Source organism: Ochotona princeps, chromosome 11 (genome assembly GCF_030435755.1).
Source record: "Ochotona princeps isolate mOchPri1 chromosome 11, mOchPri1.hap1, whole genome shotgun sequence".
Taxonomy (NCBI): Eukaryota; Metazoa; Chordata; class Mammalia; order Lagomorpha; family Ochotonidae; genus Ochotona; species Ochotona princeps.
Window position 1 is genome coordinate 32,099,568 of NC_080842.1, and position 18,026 is coordinate 32,117,593.

Here is an 18,026-nt window from a genome sequence, read left to right on the forward strand (position 1 = left end):
TAAAAATGTTTTCCTAAAAGTTAATACTTCTCATAAGTTAAAGCTTTACATTTGTCATTGAAAACTTACATAATATATATTATAAAGAAAAGGATAAATAGGGTAGAATCGATGACTTATACACTAAAAAAATCTTTCCTTAAAATAACAAAATACTCAGATTTTTCACAGTGAGCCCTTCTAATCTACTTTGAAATACAAGGAAAAAAAATCACATCCTTAACTTTCTGAGTTAACTGAAAAAAAAATGTTACTGCCTTTTACTGAGCATAAAATGCTGTATTTTGTTTTATTTAATTTTCAGTGAACATTTTTAACTTTTCATTACAACTTATTCGCAGTACAGATGGCAAGACAGTATGCATGAGAGCCTCCTGGGTACAATATGCAAGTCTGTTGGAGTGTTTCCAACAGGATGTAAACCATGGCCCTCGAGCCTGTACTTTAAAAAACATATTACTTAGCACACTGCCAACAAATGTCAACATAAAAATACAGTGCTGTAATGATTTCACTCTGTAAAAGAAATGTACTAGGGTGTAAGTTTTTTCTAAGAAAGGTGAAACAGAAAATAGCAATGTAATCACAGCTCAAAAAAATGAAACTATTTATTCATTAAGAAATGAAGAAACTCTAAGAAAGGGAATTCAAATTATTAACCAAACAGTATATTAAAAATTTAAAGGGAATTCTCAAATATACAACATGTACAATAGCAAAATTTTAGAGAAGTTCATGCAGAAAATACTATAGCTAGTGATTTGGGCATTTCAGCAACTCTGCAGTCTCTTCAAACCTGAAACAGAATAAATGAAAACTCTATCAAGAAAATACTAATAAGATCTGTTGCTGAAATTACATTTTTGTGTCTAAAATATTTTTGGATATCTTATTTGTGGGTGAAATTGTGATTACTAAACATAAGCACAGTATGGTCAGGGAGGAAGACCAACTAAAGCCAAACACAAGTTTTTAATTCTTGCAGTGCAAAGTATTTTAGCATGTTTAAAACTTCAAAGAAGGATACTATAGTTTTTAAAAGTTTGTGTAACAGTCTTACGTGATTTTATTTTGGGCTTCCTTTGAGCCTCTCTTTAAAAAATCATGTACAATGTTATTTGTCCTAGATAAAAATATCACTTTTAGTATTATCAATAACTCAGTGAAAAGACAAGCAATGTTTTAATAATACTGAAAATTTCTTCAAATCACCCATCTACGTTATTTAATATTTTGATATACCAATTATGAAATTCTACAATAGTTCTGATTAACTACCAACCAATATATCTTTGCACTCTTTAATTCACAATTAATTACATTAACAATATTTTACATCACTTGTTGGAAATCAAAACAGTGACTCATCTTACAAACATAACTGTAGGTGGATTTATTGTCCACTGGAGTCCTAAAGGAAATTCCACACGTGATTGAGAGCCCTTTCAGGTCTGAAACACACATGTACATTTTATATACTGCAATCCAATACAATTCCCTGCAGAGAAATGAAGTTCTGTTGCCCCTTTCTGTTACTTACATTTTTTTCATCCTTTCCATTTTCTGGATTGTTGTTTCCTTTAATTTAAAAAGCAACAAATTTAGGAGATTTCTTAAAGTAAACCATCATCAAAGATGGACCATGAATACAAAAATAGTCTGAAACATTGCATTAATTACTGTTCATCCATCACTAATGATTTCTGAGATTTATACAGTTGCGCTATTTCTCTGGCCAATGTGTAGACAGCTAAAACCAACAGCTGCTTATTTTCCTGACCTCAGAGAGGAAGTTATCTCAGCAGCTGACGTTTTCTTACCTCTGAAAAGTCCTTTAACCCGCAGTAGTTCACAGTCGAGGCTCTGGGAGTGGAGTCTGAAGATGCTGTGCTGTAACCAGAGGACAGAGGGACATGGGCTTGCCCTTCCATTTTGTTTTTCTTATCTGTGAAGAAATGGTTAGGTTAGCTTTTCTATTCACAGCAATGACACCCACCTAAAACTTGTTTACAAATGGAAGAAAAATATTATTTTAATATGTCTGCTGACATACATAAAGCATGAGATTCTGGCATTTTTTAAAGAGACCACAAAAACATTATAAAAAGCCACATAATTGTTTGATAACAATCACTGAATAAATAGGAAAGGGAGTAAGGTGGATATTTTCAAATAACAAGTGTCAATTAATTTGTCATGATGCTTTTACTTAGTAATGTTTAAACATTTCACAATTTGTTTAACTATTATTCTATGGCAAATGCCAGCTATTATTAGAACTGAATATATAAGCATTTTCAAACAAAACAGCCCTTTCTAAGTTGCCACATATAGAAAGAAAAAAACAAAAAAAATTTAAAACCCACACAGACTTATCTAAGCAAATGAAATCCGCATTTTAGGTATCCTGGTATTACTAATTTAACAAAATGACAGTCCATCTTGCCTATTAGATACAGGACCTCATGGATAAGATATGTTCTTGTCAAATTGCTCTAAGCTCTACACTTAAGTTAGAGTAATGACAAAGACTGAATTTTTCTTGCTCATATTTTGTATCTAAGCACTGGATTTAAAAGAAAAAAAAGCCATTCTCCCAAAGGAAAGTGTTTTTGTCATCACATTCATCTGATTCACATGTACTTGATTCACTGGAATATTTCTCTGTTTCTGCGTGTTTCAAAAAATCTGTGAAATACAGGACTTGATAAACATTTTCAAGGCAGGAAAAACCCAAGCTGCTTCTTTGAGAGTTATAACTTTCAGATACAGAAAAATTACCATTTGAAAATTTGACAAGTTTTGATTTTTATTGGTATGGCTAAAAATTGATAAAAAAGGTATTAAATATATAGAAAAAAAAAAAAGAGTACAGTGGCAGATAAGACGAGGCACACAGGGGCCAGTCGTGTCTGGACCAGCTAGTCCTCTGCCTCAGAGTGCCAGCATCCGACCTGGGCACCAGTTCGTGTGGTGGCTGCTCCACTTCCATCCAGCCTACCCAATTCCACTCAACCAGGGAACAAAGTAAAAGAGCACATCAAGAAGCTCATGGAAAAGTGGAATTAAGATGTATGTTTAAAACTGTCTGAAATCCATGCATGGCTGTATCAGAACTAATACTTCCATGAACCTTTTTAAGACCCTTCATTTTAATACACATGGAATGAACCACTAGAAAACTCATCCCAGGGAGCCACACGCTGTCTTTTGTGTAGTTTTCTTTCCACCTGCTCCATGCCTGTTTTTCTGTACAGAACTGCTTTCTTTCCTTAATCATTAGCATGAATTTGAGCAAACCGACTGGTCAATCTCAAGCCTGAACATTCAAGTCAAAATATCAAAAGACCAAGTTTTGCAAATAACAGGCATTCAGAGTTTTTTTTCCCAGTGTTTGAATATCTGAGCCTTGCTATCACAGACATTGGACACAGGAACAGAGGCATACTTTCTCTCTGCTGGACAGACCATAAGACAAAGCTTTCTCTCTCCAGGCTCTTGGGGTTGAACTTTGTTGAACAAATGCATGAATGATACATAGAAAAAAGCCGGGCCCGGCGGCGTGGCCTAGCGGCTAAAGTCCTCGCCTTGAAAGCCCCGGGATCCCATATGGGCGCCAGTTCTAATCCCGGCAGCTCCACTTCCCATCCAGCTCCCTGCTTGTGGCCTGGGAAAGCAGTTGAGGACGGCCCAATGCATTGGGACCCTGCACCCGCGTGGGAGACCCGGAAGAGGTTCCAGGTTCCCGGCTTCGGATCGGCGCGTACCGGCCCGTTGCGGCTCACTTGGGGAGTGAATCATCGGATGGAAGATCTTCCTCTCTGTCTCTCCTCCTCTCTGTATATCTGGCTGTAATAAAATGAATAAATCTTTAAAAAAAAAAAAAAAGAAAAAAGCCAACATCCTATCAATTTCTCAATTCACAATCTATAATAAATTTAATACATGAGGCAACACCTCAAATACTTAGAATAAGTAATTGGAAGTGTTTCATGTACAATACCAACGTGTGCACTATGAGAAACCATCAGAACCAGTTTCCTGAATTCAAATCTACTGTGGCAATACCAACAGCCCATTCTGGAGTGCCAGTTTGTGTCCCATTTGTTCCACTTTTATTCATCTCCTTGCCAAAGGACCTGCCAAAGCAGTGCAAAATAGCCCAAGTGCTTGGAACCCTGCCATGCACGGAGGAGACCTGAATGGTGCTGTAGACTCCTGGTTTTGAACTGGCCCAAGCCCACACTGTTTTGGTCATGTACAGGGTGACTCAGCAGACAGATTTCTGTCTTTCCATCTTGTCACTCTGTGTTTCAAATGAAATAAACATATATGTATTTATTGTACTGTTCAATAACTGAGTGAAGTTGATATTATTGCTTAATCTCATTGTCCCTTCATTCATCATCTGTAACACAGGGATAACAATAGTACTTACCACTCATGGTTGCTATGAGAACAAAATGAGTTAACCCAGTTAGAACAGTGCCAGATAAACAATGAGCACTATACTGTATTGTTACTATTACCGTTGTAATGGAAGTAAAAGCTGAAAGATTTAACGACGTTCAGTGTCCACAGATATTTAACTTCATGGTGAATCCTGAATTGGACATATGATTTAATATACATGGGACAAACTGTAGTCCTTTTCTTTTACAAAAATGCAAGAATCCAAAGAACAAAAACTTGGTTCACTTTCAATATGGCTTCAATGTTGGGCTGGGTCAGGATGAAACCAGGTCTTCCAGGTAGGTGGCAGGGGCCCAAGTACTTGTGCCATCCTCCACTGCTTTCCCACCCAAAAAAAAGTAGGGAGCTAAATTAAAAGTGAAGCAGTTGGAATTCAAACTGGCACCTATACAAGATACTGGAGCTGCACACGGCAGCAGCCAGCCCCAAAAGTCAGCAATTTGAAACAGTAGAATTTATTCACCTTCAATAAAACACATAAACTCATTTCTTGACCAAGCCTTGAGTTTAGCAATCTGTAGGGTCAACATTTTCTTTGCTCTAGGAGGAAAGTAACTTACTTCTAAAAATTAAGTCTTGAGTATTAAAACAACCAAGTAGCTTTACAAATTTTCTTAAATAACGTTGTATTTTGTATCCAATACTAGTGCCATCAATAACTTACCAGGATTCATGCTACTGGTAGAAGCATGGTCCTCATTTATTTCATTAAGCTCTATGTAGTTATCATTCTGGAATAATACAGTTACATATTTAGAATGATATAAAAAAATCTTGTTTCCTATGCTTATCACCAAGCAAAACATAAACATTTAAATATTTTAATCATGTTGTCTATGCAGTAATACATATAAAATTAGTATGTATAAGAAATATTTTTATGATACTAACACACTACCTACTGTGCTAACGAGGCACATTAAGAAATAACCCATTAATTATAGCAGCAGACAGTAGGCTTCCTGAAGCCAACGTTTTCACTCTCCAATAAGACAAACCACAAATACAAATTCTGAATACATGAAACAGATTTCCAAAATTTGAAAAAGTTAACAGCAAATTTATTATTTTTACAGATTAAGAGTAGACTGAAGGAAATGAGTAATAAGTGAAAGGAAGGGTCATTATTTTGATTGTTTTCCCTCTGCAAAATTTTCACTTTTCTACCTTGTGAAAATAGATGCCATTTGTACTTTTTAAAAAAATACATAAAATAGGGGCAGATATCCAGTCTGGCGGTGAGGACACTAATTAAGACATTCACTTCCCAAGTCAGTACCTGGGTTTGAACCTCAGCTCTGTTCCTGCTTTTAGCTTCCTGATAATCCAGACCCTCAGAGACGGCAGTTCTCCCAAGCAATGGGGTTCCTGCCACATTCCTATGAGATCCAGAGATTCCCGACTCCCAGCTTCAGCATGTCAGGCACTGGCTACATTGGACACTGGGGTGAGATGATTGGGCTTTCTCAACGTGTGTGTGTGTGTGTGTGTGTGTGTGCGTGTGTGTGTTTACCTCGCAAATAAATATACAAATACTTAGTAAATCATATAAAAATCAAAATTTTTATCAGCAAAATCAAATATATTCTCATTTGGCATACTAGCAAGCAGTATCAACAGCTTTAAAATCTCAATTTATAGCAATACATAAATATTCTCATATGTAAGAAATCACCTTTTAAATATGGAAGCAGAGAGTAAGTTGTTTGAATCTACCAACCTCACTTTCTGAGAAGAAAAGAAAGACTATCCTTTCGGACTACCTTATTTGATGAACAGAAAATACTCACAACAATACAATCTATGTTCATACAAGATTTCATTCTAACAAAATATTTCCTATCCAATTATTCTCGTAATTGGTATTCCCAAGAGAATAAAAAGACATGTTTTATTTTATATTATATAAATGTCAAGGAAAGAAAAATACCTTTTTTGATAAAAGCATTTCTGTTTCAAGAAGAGTGACGCGACTTAGGAGGTTAATCCAGGTCTTTTCATTTACCATCACTTTTCCTTTCATTTTTTCTTCTAAATAGTCTAACCTGTTCTCCAAGAAAGTAAGTTTCTTAAGCTTTTCTTGGCATTCAGCAAGCATAGTCTGTAGTACAGTAATCTCAGGAGTAATATTTATATCCTAAAATTATTAGAGATTAGAAATATTATTACACAAACCAAAACTCTAAAATCAGTGTGTTCTTATTTGTACTGTGTTATTTCGAACTGGGAGCATCAGGATCAGAACTGCTGTCTGAGGAGGTAGACCGCCTGCACCCTAAACCAGTTCATCTGTATAACACACAGTCGTCATGTTTCCATTTCTTCATCGACACAAAAGACACAACAAGTGATAACAGAATTACCTACTTCACACTGCTTTATAGAGTAAATGAATTTACATCATGCTTTTAAATAATTCTAGGTAATACAATAAAACTGCCACTAACTAGATTCTTGTAATAACAGCCAGCACAAAGCTAAGACCAAAACGATACTTCGTTAGAACAGTGAGATTGCTCAATGGGCCTTCCAGCAGCTATCTGGGCTTTTTATAAATGTACAGAACTCCTAAGACAGCGAGAGGCTAGGAAAAGATTTAGTAGAAACAGTGAGGCTTGACATAGAAGTATTACAGAGTCCAACTAAATAAGGAATAGTACAAATCACATTCTGATAAGAAAGGATAACATGAAAAGCTATGAAGTATTAATCCTTTTCATTCCAAGTTCAGGAACGGGTGGCAGAGAACATTCACTACGCAAAGCCATATATCTACCAATTACTACTGGTAGCTTTATCTTATCCAGTGCCTTACACAAAAGCAGCAAATGGATATGCTGAACTGTATTAAGTAAGATTCACTGGTTCTTTTGTAATAACATAGATAACACATCATGGCTAGTGACTCTAAAGGCTAGAAATATTCCAAAGCCTCTATGATGAAATAATCAGGTATACAAAGTAAGAAATCCTAGCTTCTGTTTAGAAAGTTCAAAATTCTTACTTGCTGCTCAGCCTTGACTTCAGGGTCCTTTACTTCAGGAATGTCTATTTCAGTAGTATTTATGTCATTCACATCAAATGTTTCTTTAACCTCTGTCACTGTACTTGATGCATCTTCAGGAATTTCAACATTATCTTCATCATACAGATGACGGATCACCACCACTTTTTTCTGCATAGAGAAAAAAAATGTATCAAGTGCTCTAATGCCTTCATGTTTTTATTTTAAACACACACAGAAATTCTGGAAATGAGCATCAGGGCTGGACCAGACCAAAACTAGGAGCCAGGTGCTTTATTCATTTCTGTTGGTGGCAGTCCAAGAACGGGGGCATCTCCTGCTGCTCTTCCCAATGCATGAACCGGGAGGTGGACGGGAAAAGGAGCAGGCAGAATTGCAACTAGAAATCATATGGGATTTCTGCATTGAAGGCAGTAGTTTAATGTATTATGCCGCAATGCCAGCCCCCATAAACTATTAATAGTAAAACCACTTATACATTACTATAACTTGTGGTTATGATTTTAAAACACTTTTATATTTTAAAAATATTGCTTTATTTGTTTAACGATGTCTAAGATTTGTTTCAAAATATTCTAGTTTATGAAGGAAGAGATGTAGGGAAAAGTGGTTGCAATGAAGATGAAATCAGAGCAGCAGAGCTGATAAATTGCTGAATATGCATGTAAGATTTTTTAAGTGACATATTTTACAATCAAAAGTTGTTTTTTAAAAAGATCATCAAGAACAGGTTTTATGAGTAGCACTCATTACAATTTTTCTTTATTAAACAAACCACAACATATTAGACCTTCAACCAACAATTAAACTTAACAATAACAAAAGATAATCATGGCAAAAAGGTACTAGTCCATTAAATTAAGTACTACTCCTAATAAGGTGTGAACTTATATAAGTCTCTTCTACTTATTTCCTTTTCTACAAGCAGTATGCATACGCAGTTTCTAGAAAAAAATGACTTGTTTATTTGTAAGATAGTTAAAGAAGGTTGGAGAAGACACAGAAAGAAATCTTCAATCTATTGATTCATTTTCTAAAATGGCCACAACAGCCAGAACTGGGCCACCTCAAAGGCAAAATCTGGGAGCTTCTTCCTGGTCTCTCACGTGGGAGGCATGAACCCAAGCAGTGGGCCATCCTCTGCTGCCTTCCCAGGCACATTAGCAAGGAGCTAGATTAGAAGTGGAGCAACCAGGACTCGAGCTGGTGCCCACATGAGATGCTGGCATTGCAGGCACAATGCTGATTCTGCATAATTACACCCTAATTATTCAGTATTCCATCCTTTAATCTTAAAGTATTTTCCTCAGAGGGAAGACAGTTGAAATATATGTATCATTATAAAATAACATTTGGCTCAAACCACTCTGGGAGTTGAAAAATTTGTACCTATAACTTTACTAGACCCATTTAACCACAGGTGCTCAAAGCACACAAAAGAAGTAGAGACGATATCTATGCACAGATAATATTCAAAACACTAACCCAAAATGAGATTCCACGTTTAGGGACTGTTAGTCATTACATAATTTAAATTATTGACTATGGCAATATGAACATACATAAATGGAGCATCATTAGCTTATTACTAATAGTATACTCCTCACATGCCCCCAAGGTTTAGAACACCAGATATATATTAGGAATAAATATAGATAACTATAGAATAATCTTAAATTACCACTATTTTAGCTGGGAAATGAGCCAAAATTAGAAATCATAAACAAAAAGAGAAAGCTTATTATTCACTTTCTTCTTATAACTTTATGAATGTTCCCCAAAATATATATAGTATATGCTATTAGAAATCTCAATATATTAATGTCTGACTAGAAAGTTTTACCACTTACTAGAAATTATATATTAGATTAACTAGATAGATAACTTCTAAAAATATATTCACATTCATTTTTACATTCATACCTTTCCTGAAGTCAGAAACTTGCCAGTAATATCAACACCAACAGGTTCTTCAGATGTTTTCTCACTGCTTGAAGAAGGTTCTGACTTAAAAACAATTTTCTCTCTTTGTTGTGATGGAGCCTAAAAAAAGAGTTGCTAGACATAGTTTTGAGTAAAAGCATCATGTATATTTTAGTTTGATTATCATAAAATATTTTGAGATATAATGAGTAAATAATGAAGCTATCTTTCAAAAAAAAAGATTTACTTGTTTTTATTGGAATGTCAGATTTATAGAGAGGAGACAGATAGAATCATCCGTCTGCTGGTTCACTTCCTGAAGCTGAGCCAATCTGAAGTCAAGAGTTTCTTCTGGGTCTTCATGCGGGTGCAGGGTCCCAAGGTTTTGGGTCATGCTCGACTACTTTCCCAGGCCACAGGCAGGGAAATGGATGGGAAATGGAGCAGTCGGGATACGATCTGGTGCCCACATGGGATCCCAATGCAAGTAAGGGGAGGACTTCAGCCACTAAGCTACTGTGCTGGGCTGGAAGTTATCTTTAAAAAAAAAAAAAACTGATTTAGTTTTATTAAAAGAGACAGGGAAAAAGTCAGTGAAAGACAAAAAGAGATCTTCTATTTGCATTCACTCTTCAAATGCCTGCTATCTGTTCCGGACTGGGCCAGGCCAAAATCAAGTGCTTAGTACTCAATCTAAGCTAGCAGGAACCCACATACTTGAATTTACCTGCTGCTTCCCATGGTGAAATCAGAAACTGAGCCAAGACCTGAACCCAGGAATCCTGATACTGAATGCAGATGACTTACCAATGGCATCCTAACCACAAAACCAAATGTCCTCCCAACTACATAATTTTTAAAAACTGACAAGTAATGAAAATTTGTTAGGTTTGAACTGTTAGTTTAGGACTGGCATTTTGAAGTCATAGTTATGTAAAGCTCAGTAACTAAACATCAATCTTTATAAGATTATCCAAACATGAATAATTCAGCAATTGTACTATGCAAATAATTTACAATCTAGGGCACCGATTTTACACACACACAATAATAAGTTAGCATTAAAACCTATCCATTCTGGGCCCAGTGTCGTAGCATAGTGACTAAAGTCCTCACCTTGCATGCCTGGGTGGGATCCCATATGGGGGCACCTGTTATGTCCCAGCTGCTCCACTTCCCTTGCAGCTCCCTGGCTGTGGCCTGGGAAAGATGAGGAAACTTCAAAGCCTCGGGTCCCTGCACCCATGTGGGAGACCTGGAAGAAGCTCCTAGCTCCTGGCTTCGAATCAGCTCAGCTCTGGGTACTGCGGTCACTTGGGGAGTGAATCAACAGGCGGAAGATCTTCCTCTCTGTCTCCCCTCCCATCTATATATATGACTTTGCAATAAAAATAAAACTTTAAAAAAACAAACCATTATTTCTTTCCCTTCTCTCTATTGTAGTTCCCTTCTCTCTATTGTCTTTCAAATAAAGAAAACATATATCTAAAAAAAATTTATAAAAGTACCTTCTGCTGACCACTCAACTCCTTGTGCTTTTTCATAACAAAATTCAAAATATCACAAGTTATTTGGATTTTCCATTCAGCAAATCCACACTGGATGAACTGCTTTTTTGTCAGAATTGGTTTATAGTTAAATTGATCACGAAGAAGCTGTAATGAGGAAAGGGACAGATGTAATAATTAGGAGCATTTTCTTTCTAAAATCCAAAACAGTAAGTAGTCATCTGGTCAGGAGAGCAATGGCTACCTTTGAGAGGAGAATCAAGCCATTAGCTAAAGACAGTGCTGGTTTGAGACATAACCAGGTAGAAGAGGTATCCAGGAAGAAACAAGGAGCTAGAGATGTTCCACAGAAGAGATAGCTGTCCAGAGAGATGAAAACATAATATTCAATGATCACAGGAAAATCAAATATCCTCAGTTAGTAGAAAAACTCATTTGCGCTGCAAAATATGCCATCTGTTCAGAAAAATAATAATTTATTCTTCCTGCATTACATGAATTTTAGACAAGTCAGTGAGCTCCTCAGCCACTTCGCACTTGAAAACAGAAACACTAGCTTCTGCTGGTTTCAAAACTGTACTGTTTCTAACCCTGTAATTTCTGAGCAGTGCCTCTTCACCCTCCGCTTTCTAGGATTAGAGGTAAAGTACAGGAATATTTAATACAGAAACCACATCGAACAGTCTCTCTCAACAAATGTACTTGGATTAGACAAGCAGTCTTTATCGTTAAAAAAAGAAAATGGTACAAATTAATATTGCTTTCCTGAACTATACCATTTTAAAGACAAAGACTCTTCTTTCCCTACTTAAGATCATTGTCACAAATCTCATACTTTAGTGATATCAGTATCCTTATTTTTAAGAAAAAGAGTTTATATATATATATATGAATGTGTCAAAATGTTAAAACTCTAAATGTTAAAAATACAGTTATGGAAAAAGCTGTGGTTCACAGCAAAAATTGATGATTTTTTTTAAAATTAAATAAAATTACATTCAACACACACACACACATATACATATATATATATACATACGAACTACAAGGGTAGACAAACGGCACAGTCTGAGACCTCAATGAACACAATACCTCAAACTTTCAGTTACTTCTTAAAATGTAATTAACTCATAACTCAATGAACCACAATTTGCATTGAATCTAATCACATTTATTCCCAATTTCTGTCAACATATCGAATTTACTAACATTTGATAGAAAAGGAACAAATGACAGCCATTGAGAACTATTTACCAGCTATCTTTAGAGTAAGAAACATTCACTACACAAAGCGTAACTGCATCTTGACTTCAACAGGAATCCCACTTAAACGCCATAACAGCATGTGAACACACTGTGGACTTCCCTCAGCTGTATCTACACTCACGCACTGCACAATGCTGTACTGATGAAGACCATGCATGTGACAGACTGCATACAGGAAGATGACCTCAAAAGATAGTAATGAAGCAGAAAAACGTCTGTTGCCTCCTACTTCCACTGCATCATTTTTACGGTTAAACACTTTGTTTTATAAATGCTATAGTACTGAGCCCAGTAACATGTTACACAGATGCGCAGCCTAGAAGCAAACAAATATACTACACAGCCCAGGCCGGTCATACTTAAAGCTCCTAAGTCATACATAAGCTCACTGCATCATGTGTACCCAGTGAGAAAATGGCCAATGATACATTTCTCAGAAATGTTAAGTAATGTATAACTACATGTAAGGAGTGATTACTATTACTAAACATTTTCTTTTTTAAATGACAGTAACATCTAAAATATTTGTGTCATAAACTCCAAATACCTTATAGACAGTATCTACAAAGCGCACGTCATTCTTTGCTATGAGTTCTACATTGGAATCCATCAGGAGTTCCGTTACATAAGGTGAGTACGAGGTAAGGGAATAGCTGATGATGGGCAAAGAAGCTGCTGCATCTCCTTTCATCAAACTGTTAGGGAAAAAGAAAAAGACTTTTACTGAGTATAATCCCACAAAGCTGGAACATGCAGGAAATACTAGAAATGATGTAACTTATAACTAAGCACTACAGCCATAATAATTAGGGGATACACAACCGTCCAGATTCCATCTCCCACCCAGAAGCCAGCCTGATCAAATTATGAAATACTGTTGCATATCTGTTCTACAACTTCTCACAGTTCTCTAATACCAACAGTCTATTTGCCACAATATTAATTGATTTTTCTAAAGTTTAATCTCTCATCTTCTAATAAAACAAAATGCTTTGCCTTTCAAAAAACTGCTATCTCTTTTGTTTTCCAGCACATATTGGAAAAGGTAAATGTAGCACATTTACATTACACATGAGAAATGCCAGGATGGAAAAAGCACGTACTGTCATGAAGGGAAGTCATCTATTCCAAGTGTCTTTCACTTACATTTAAAGCCTGCGCCTTCTTTGCTAAACGGACTTCTTACATTGGAAACGTATCTGCATCATTTCTACTGAACTAATATCAATCTTTCCTGAAGCACCTGGCACAGCTCAAACCTTCAGTGAAGCCCTTGTGATCTTTCCAATCCATATTTCTCTCTCAGGGAACTCAATATGTGATGTTTCACACTTTTTTTTAAGATTTATTTTTATTTACTTGAAATTAGTTACAGGAAAAGGAGGAGCCACACACACAAGAGGAAACAACCTACATATGGAATTCAGTGCAGGGGCACTGTATGTGCACACATGTGTACGTGACAGGCAGAGGAATATCTGAGTCTGTGGAAGAAGCAGTAGACCCAGCAGATGATACTCCATTACAGAATAATCTGAACACGACTGTTCTTGATGGAATCATTAGAAAATTAGACGTTTAAACATCACACTCTGAAAACAGGAGAATATTGGCTATTGCAAGCTATTCCAAGCATCTTGTTAAAACGTGCAACAAAAAGCATATTGTTAAACCTTAAAATGTGTTAAAAAGTAGTAAGCAGAAAATGTGGCTACATAAACTATCTAAATCTTTGTAAGTTTTACATAATCAAAATGTTCACGTTTTGGGAAAATAGGACAATTAGCTTATACAACAGGATACATTTGTTTCCCTCCTTCTGCTTTTCATATATACTCTAATAACAGTAACAAGAAATAAATTTTGTCCTTACTGTGTGAGTTATCCTTCTAGCTTCAGCGCTCTCTTGAGGGTACTTCTTCCTAGTCTATTATTAGATTAACCCACTCTTACATGTAAAGACTATGACTATTATTTGAGGATTTACTTGGAGTTGGTTTATTAGTTTTACTCTACTACTTGAATCTAACCTACACATGTCCCTTCTAAGCCATTCATTTAACAAATGTTTCATCAGCTCTTAATATGTGCCAGGCACAACTTTCGATTTAGGAATAATAAGGCAATGGACAAAACAAAGTCTGAGAATTTAGCTTATATTCTGATGGGGAAACAGGTAATCAATTAATCAAGGAAAATAGGGAAGAACAGGTGCTGTGAAGAAGCATAAGTATTAGGAGATAAATAGAAATATATTAGATTGCATCATTATAGAAGAGGGCTTTGCTACTTTATTCTACAATAGTAAACAGGTCATAGTTAGAAAATGAAGTTTCAAACTGGGATGTGTTAAATGGAACAGTTCAATAACAATCCTCAAGCATGGTGGTGGCTGCCATAAGCAACTGCTTAATCAGAATTTCTCTCATCAAAAAGAAAATGTTTAAATGTATAAATAGCCAATCAATTGAATATCTTTGAAAGGGTAGTAGTTTATGTAACTAATGAAAGCAACTTTATACCCAGTTTAAAAGTTATACAGAGATGGTGCCTTGTTTCAATACATGCTTTTATGAAATTGTTTTACATCTCTTTAGTTGAAATAGTTCATTGATTCATATTTAGAAACAAATTCCTATAATTCCCTCTTTCACAAATAGCTGAATCATTTCAAAGTAAACTTAAGTAGGACCTAAATAAAAACTATTTTTCTTTATGTACTTTTCTCGTGTCAAATGTTATTTTAAGCTATTAGCAAAAATTTTGATGTTATAACTTACCCTGCAGAATCCACCTCGTTAGGATAATTTAGTGTGCGTAATACTTGCTCTAGGTTCCGTAAGCTTCTTTTTAAGTCACCTGGTGCCATTTTAACATTGGATGCAGCTCCAACTCTTTAAATATTCTAGCTTTTCACCTTAAAATAAAAATCCACGAAACTGATAAGAATGTATTTTCTTATTTTTGTGAGATCTACTTATTTGAAAGGCATTTACACAGTGAACAAGAGAAAGAAAGGGAGAGAATCATTCAGTTTACTCCCTAAATGGCTACAGTGGCCATTCTCCCAGGCCTTTCCCCTAATTTATATTTTCTACTGGCCAAGGACCACACTGTACCTACTACAGATCCCTGAATGTGAGGTGAGGTTCTCCTTCCAAGAGTTTGCTTCATAGTCATGTTCCTACAATATGTCTTAACAACATGCTCATAAATACTTTATTTTTCAATAGTTAAGTAAAACTTTGGGAAAACAACACGTTGAAATAAATTTGAATAAAGACTATTTTGAATGCTTGTCAAGGCTACGTTCTACAATCATGAAGGAAAACAAAAAAACAGATTTGGCAAAGATTCACTCACAATTTCCAAGACTCTCATCTCAGTTACTAGTCATATACTTTTACTTAAAAATAAAAATGGGCGAGTTATAAAATGAAGGGTCCACCAGCTCAAATATGACAAATAAATATATGCATTACCTTCATTTCTATTTTTCTAAACATGACTAAAATTAAATAATTAAAACTCATTCATGCCCACTAGAAGAAAGAGACCTTAAATAGATTCCACATGACACAAGAGGTACCAAGAAATTTTAGAAAATGAAAAATGAGTGAGTGATAACTAAGACAGTAGAACTTAAACAGATCAATCCCATCTTTGTATGTGAGAGGAAATCAGCAGAAACAAAATAGGTTCACAAATGAGGAACAACTGATTTCTTTTGAAAGGATGAAAAGGCTAAGTAAGGCTAGAAAGAATGAAATGGCGTGATTACTTAGAAGTTTACCAAAGGGGTTGCAAATGGCCAGGGAAGTGCAGAGCAAATTGGTGCACATACATAAGTAAATCTTTAACAAAATCTATATCAGGGGCTGGCATGGTGACACAGCAAGCTAAGCCTCCACCTGTAATGCTGGCATCCCATATTGGCACCAGTTCTAGGTTCCAGTCCCAGCTGCTCCACTTCCAATCCAGTTCCCTGTTGGAGGCCTGGGAAAGCAGTGGAGGATGGCCCAAAGCCTTTGCCCCCTGCACTCACATGGGAGACCTGGAAGAAGCTTCTGGTTTCTGGCTTCGGCTTCTGAACAGCCCAAATCTGGCCATTGTGGCTATTTGGGAAATGAACCAGTAGATAAAAGTTCTTTCTCTCTCTCTCTCTCTCTCTCTCTCTCTCTCTTACTCTCTCTTTCTCCCTTTCTTTCTGTCTCTCCCTGTCTATAACTCTTCCTTTCCAATAAAAATAAATCTTTGGGGGAAAAAAGTCACAGACAGGCATCAATACCAACAACAAAAAAATCTATATCAGTATGAAAAGTAGAGATAAATACAAAATTTAAATTTAATGTTTGCTAGTTACATGATTAAGGCATAAAACACAGTACAATTTCAAGATGAATTATATAATACAGATGCTCTTATACTTGAGAGTTACGTCCAAATATACCTATTATGAATTGAAAATGTATTTAATGGAAAACGCACTTTACACTCCAATAAACCCACCCTGATGTTGAAAACTCTTAAGTCAAATATCATGTACCCATATGCTCCTTGACATATATTACAACTTTACAATCCTACTGCGAAACTTAAAAACCTAAGTCAAACCATTAAGTGAAGATTGTATTCTCATTAACACAGGAAAAACATTAAAAGCCAAAACAAGACTGAAAAAAAAAAAACCACAAAAAAGCTATGCAAATTTAAAACGAGGCAGAAGAGTGGTTAAAATGTTGCTCAGGAAAACCATATCTCCTATTGGAATGCCTGGTTAGTGTTGACTCAATTTCTGATACAGTTTCTTAACTGGGGCCTCTGAAAGACCCAGACTCAATTTCTGGCTCCTGACTTTAGCTGGGCCCTCAGAGTGGCAGGGACATGGGCAGAGAAACAGTGGATGGATACCTCTGTCTCCGTCTTTCAAACAGAATGAAAATGCACATTCACATATTCACTCACACACACACACACACACACACACACACATACACACATGCCAAAGATTGTTCCCGTTCATCAAAAGCCAAGATCAATGTATATGTTCTTCATAAGAAACTCACTTCATATATAAAGGCATGTTTAAATTAAAAGTTAATGGATACAGAAAAATATGATAGCAGTGACAAACTAGAGTAGAAGCTGAAATAGTTTCAACTGGAAAACCATTGTGCATAGTGAACTAAGCTAATCCCCAAAGCACAAAAACCATATATTCTTTCTGATTGAAGACAGCCATCAATGCAAGGTACAGAATAGATACAGTTAAGTATATACATCTACTCTCAAATATGAACTGTATAATGGAGACTAGCATACTGAAAAGTAAAGATATTGCAGTACATGTCTTTACTATTGAATAAAAGTGAGACTTCCAATGAAACATTTAACCTACCTTTACAAGATGATACTAGATTTTCTACCTTTGTCTCTACCTACTGTGCCATGATACATTTAAATAACAGAAAAGTTGAATTTATTTTACTAAACTATACTGTTGTGATCATTTGGGGAATAATGGCAGGAGCAGAAAACAGGAGGTGAGAGGGAGACAGGAATCCGTATACCTATAAAACTGCTTCAAGGAAGACAATAATTTTAAAAATTGAGTATCAAAACTTCATAAAACTAAATTTGGGGGCCAATGGTGTCGCTCAGCAAGTAACATCAACATTCCACTTCTTTCAAAGATTGATTTACTTGTGTGAAAAGTAGAATTACACAGAGAAAGAGGAAGAGATAGAGATCTTCCACCCATGAGTTGGGATGGGTTGAAGCCAGGAGCTTCTTGCAGGTCTCCTACAACGATGCAGCGGCCCATGGCCTTA

The 18,026-nt window shown here is 35.9% G+C and overlaps 1 protein-coding gene across 1 annotated transcript; it reads right to left on the reverse strand.

The window, feature by feature from the left end:
* Positions 1–258: 258 nt before the first annotated feature.
* On the reverse strand, positions 259–15,112 carry CEP44 (centrosomal protein 44). Its single transcript, XM_058669981.1, has 10 exons — positions 14,976–15,112; positions 12,743–12,890; positions 10,930–11,076; positions 9,422–9,541; positions 7,478–7,648; positions 6,404–6,610; positions 5,138–5,204; positions 1,821–1,945; positions 1,541–1,578; positions 259–796 (listed from the first exon to the last, which is right to left on the reverse strand). Exons 1-10 carry the CDS (start codon positions 15,062–15,064, stop codon positions 754–756), a joined length of 1,155 nt encoding a protein of 384 aa, XP_058525964.1. The 5' UTR covers positions 15,065–15,112; the 3' UTR covers positions 259–753.
* Between the last annotated feature and the right edge of the window lie 2,914 nt (positions 15,113–18,026).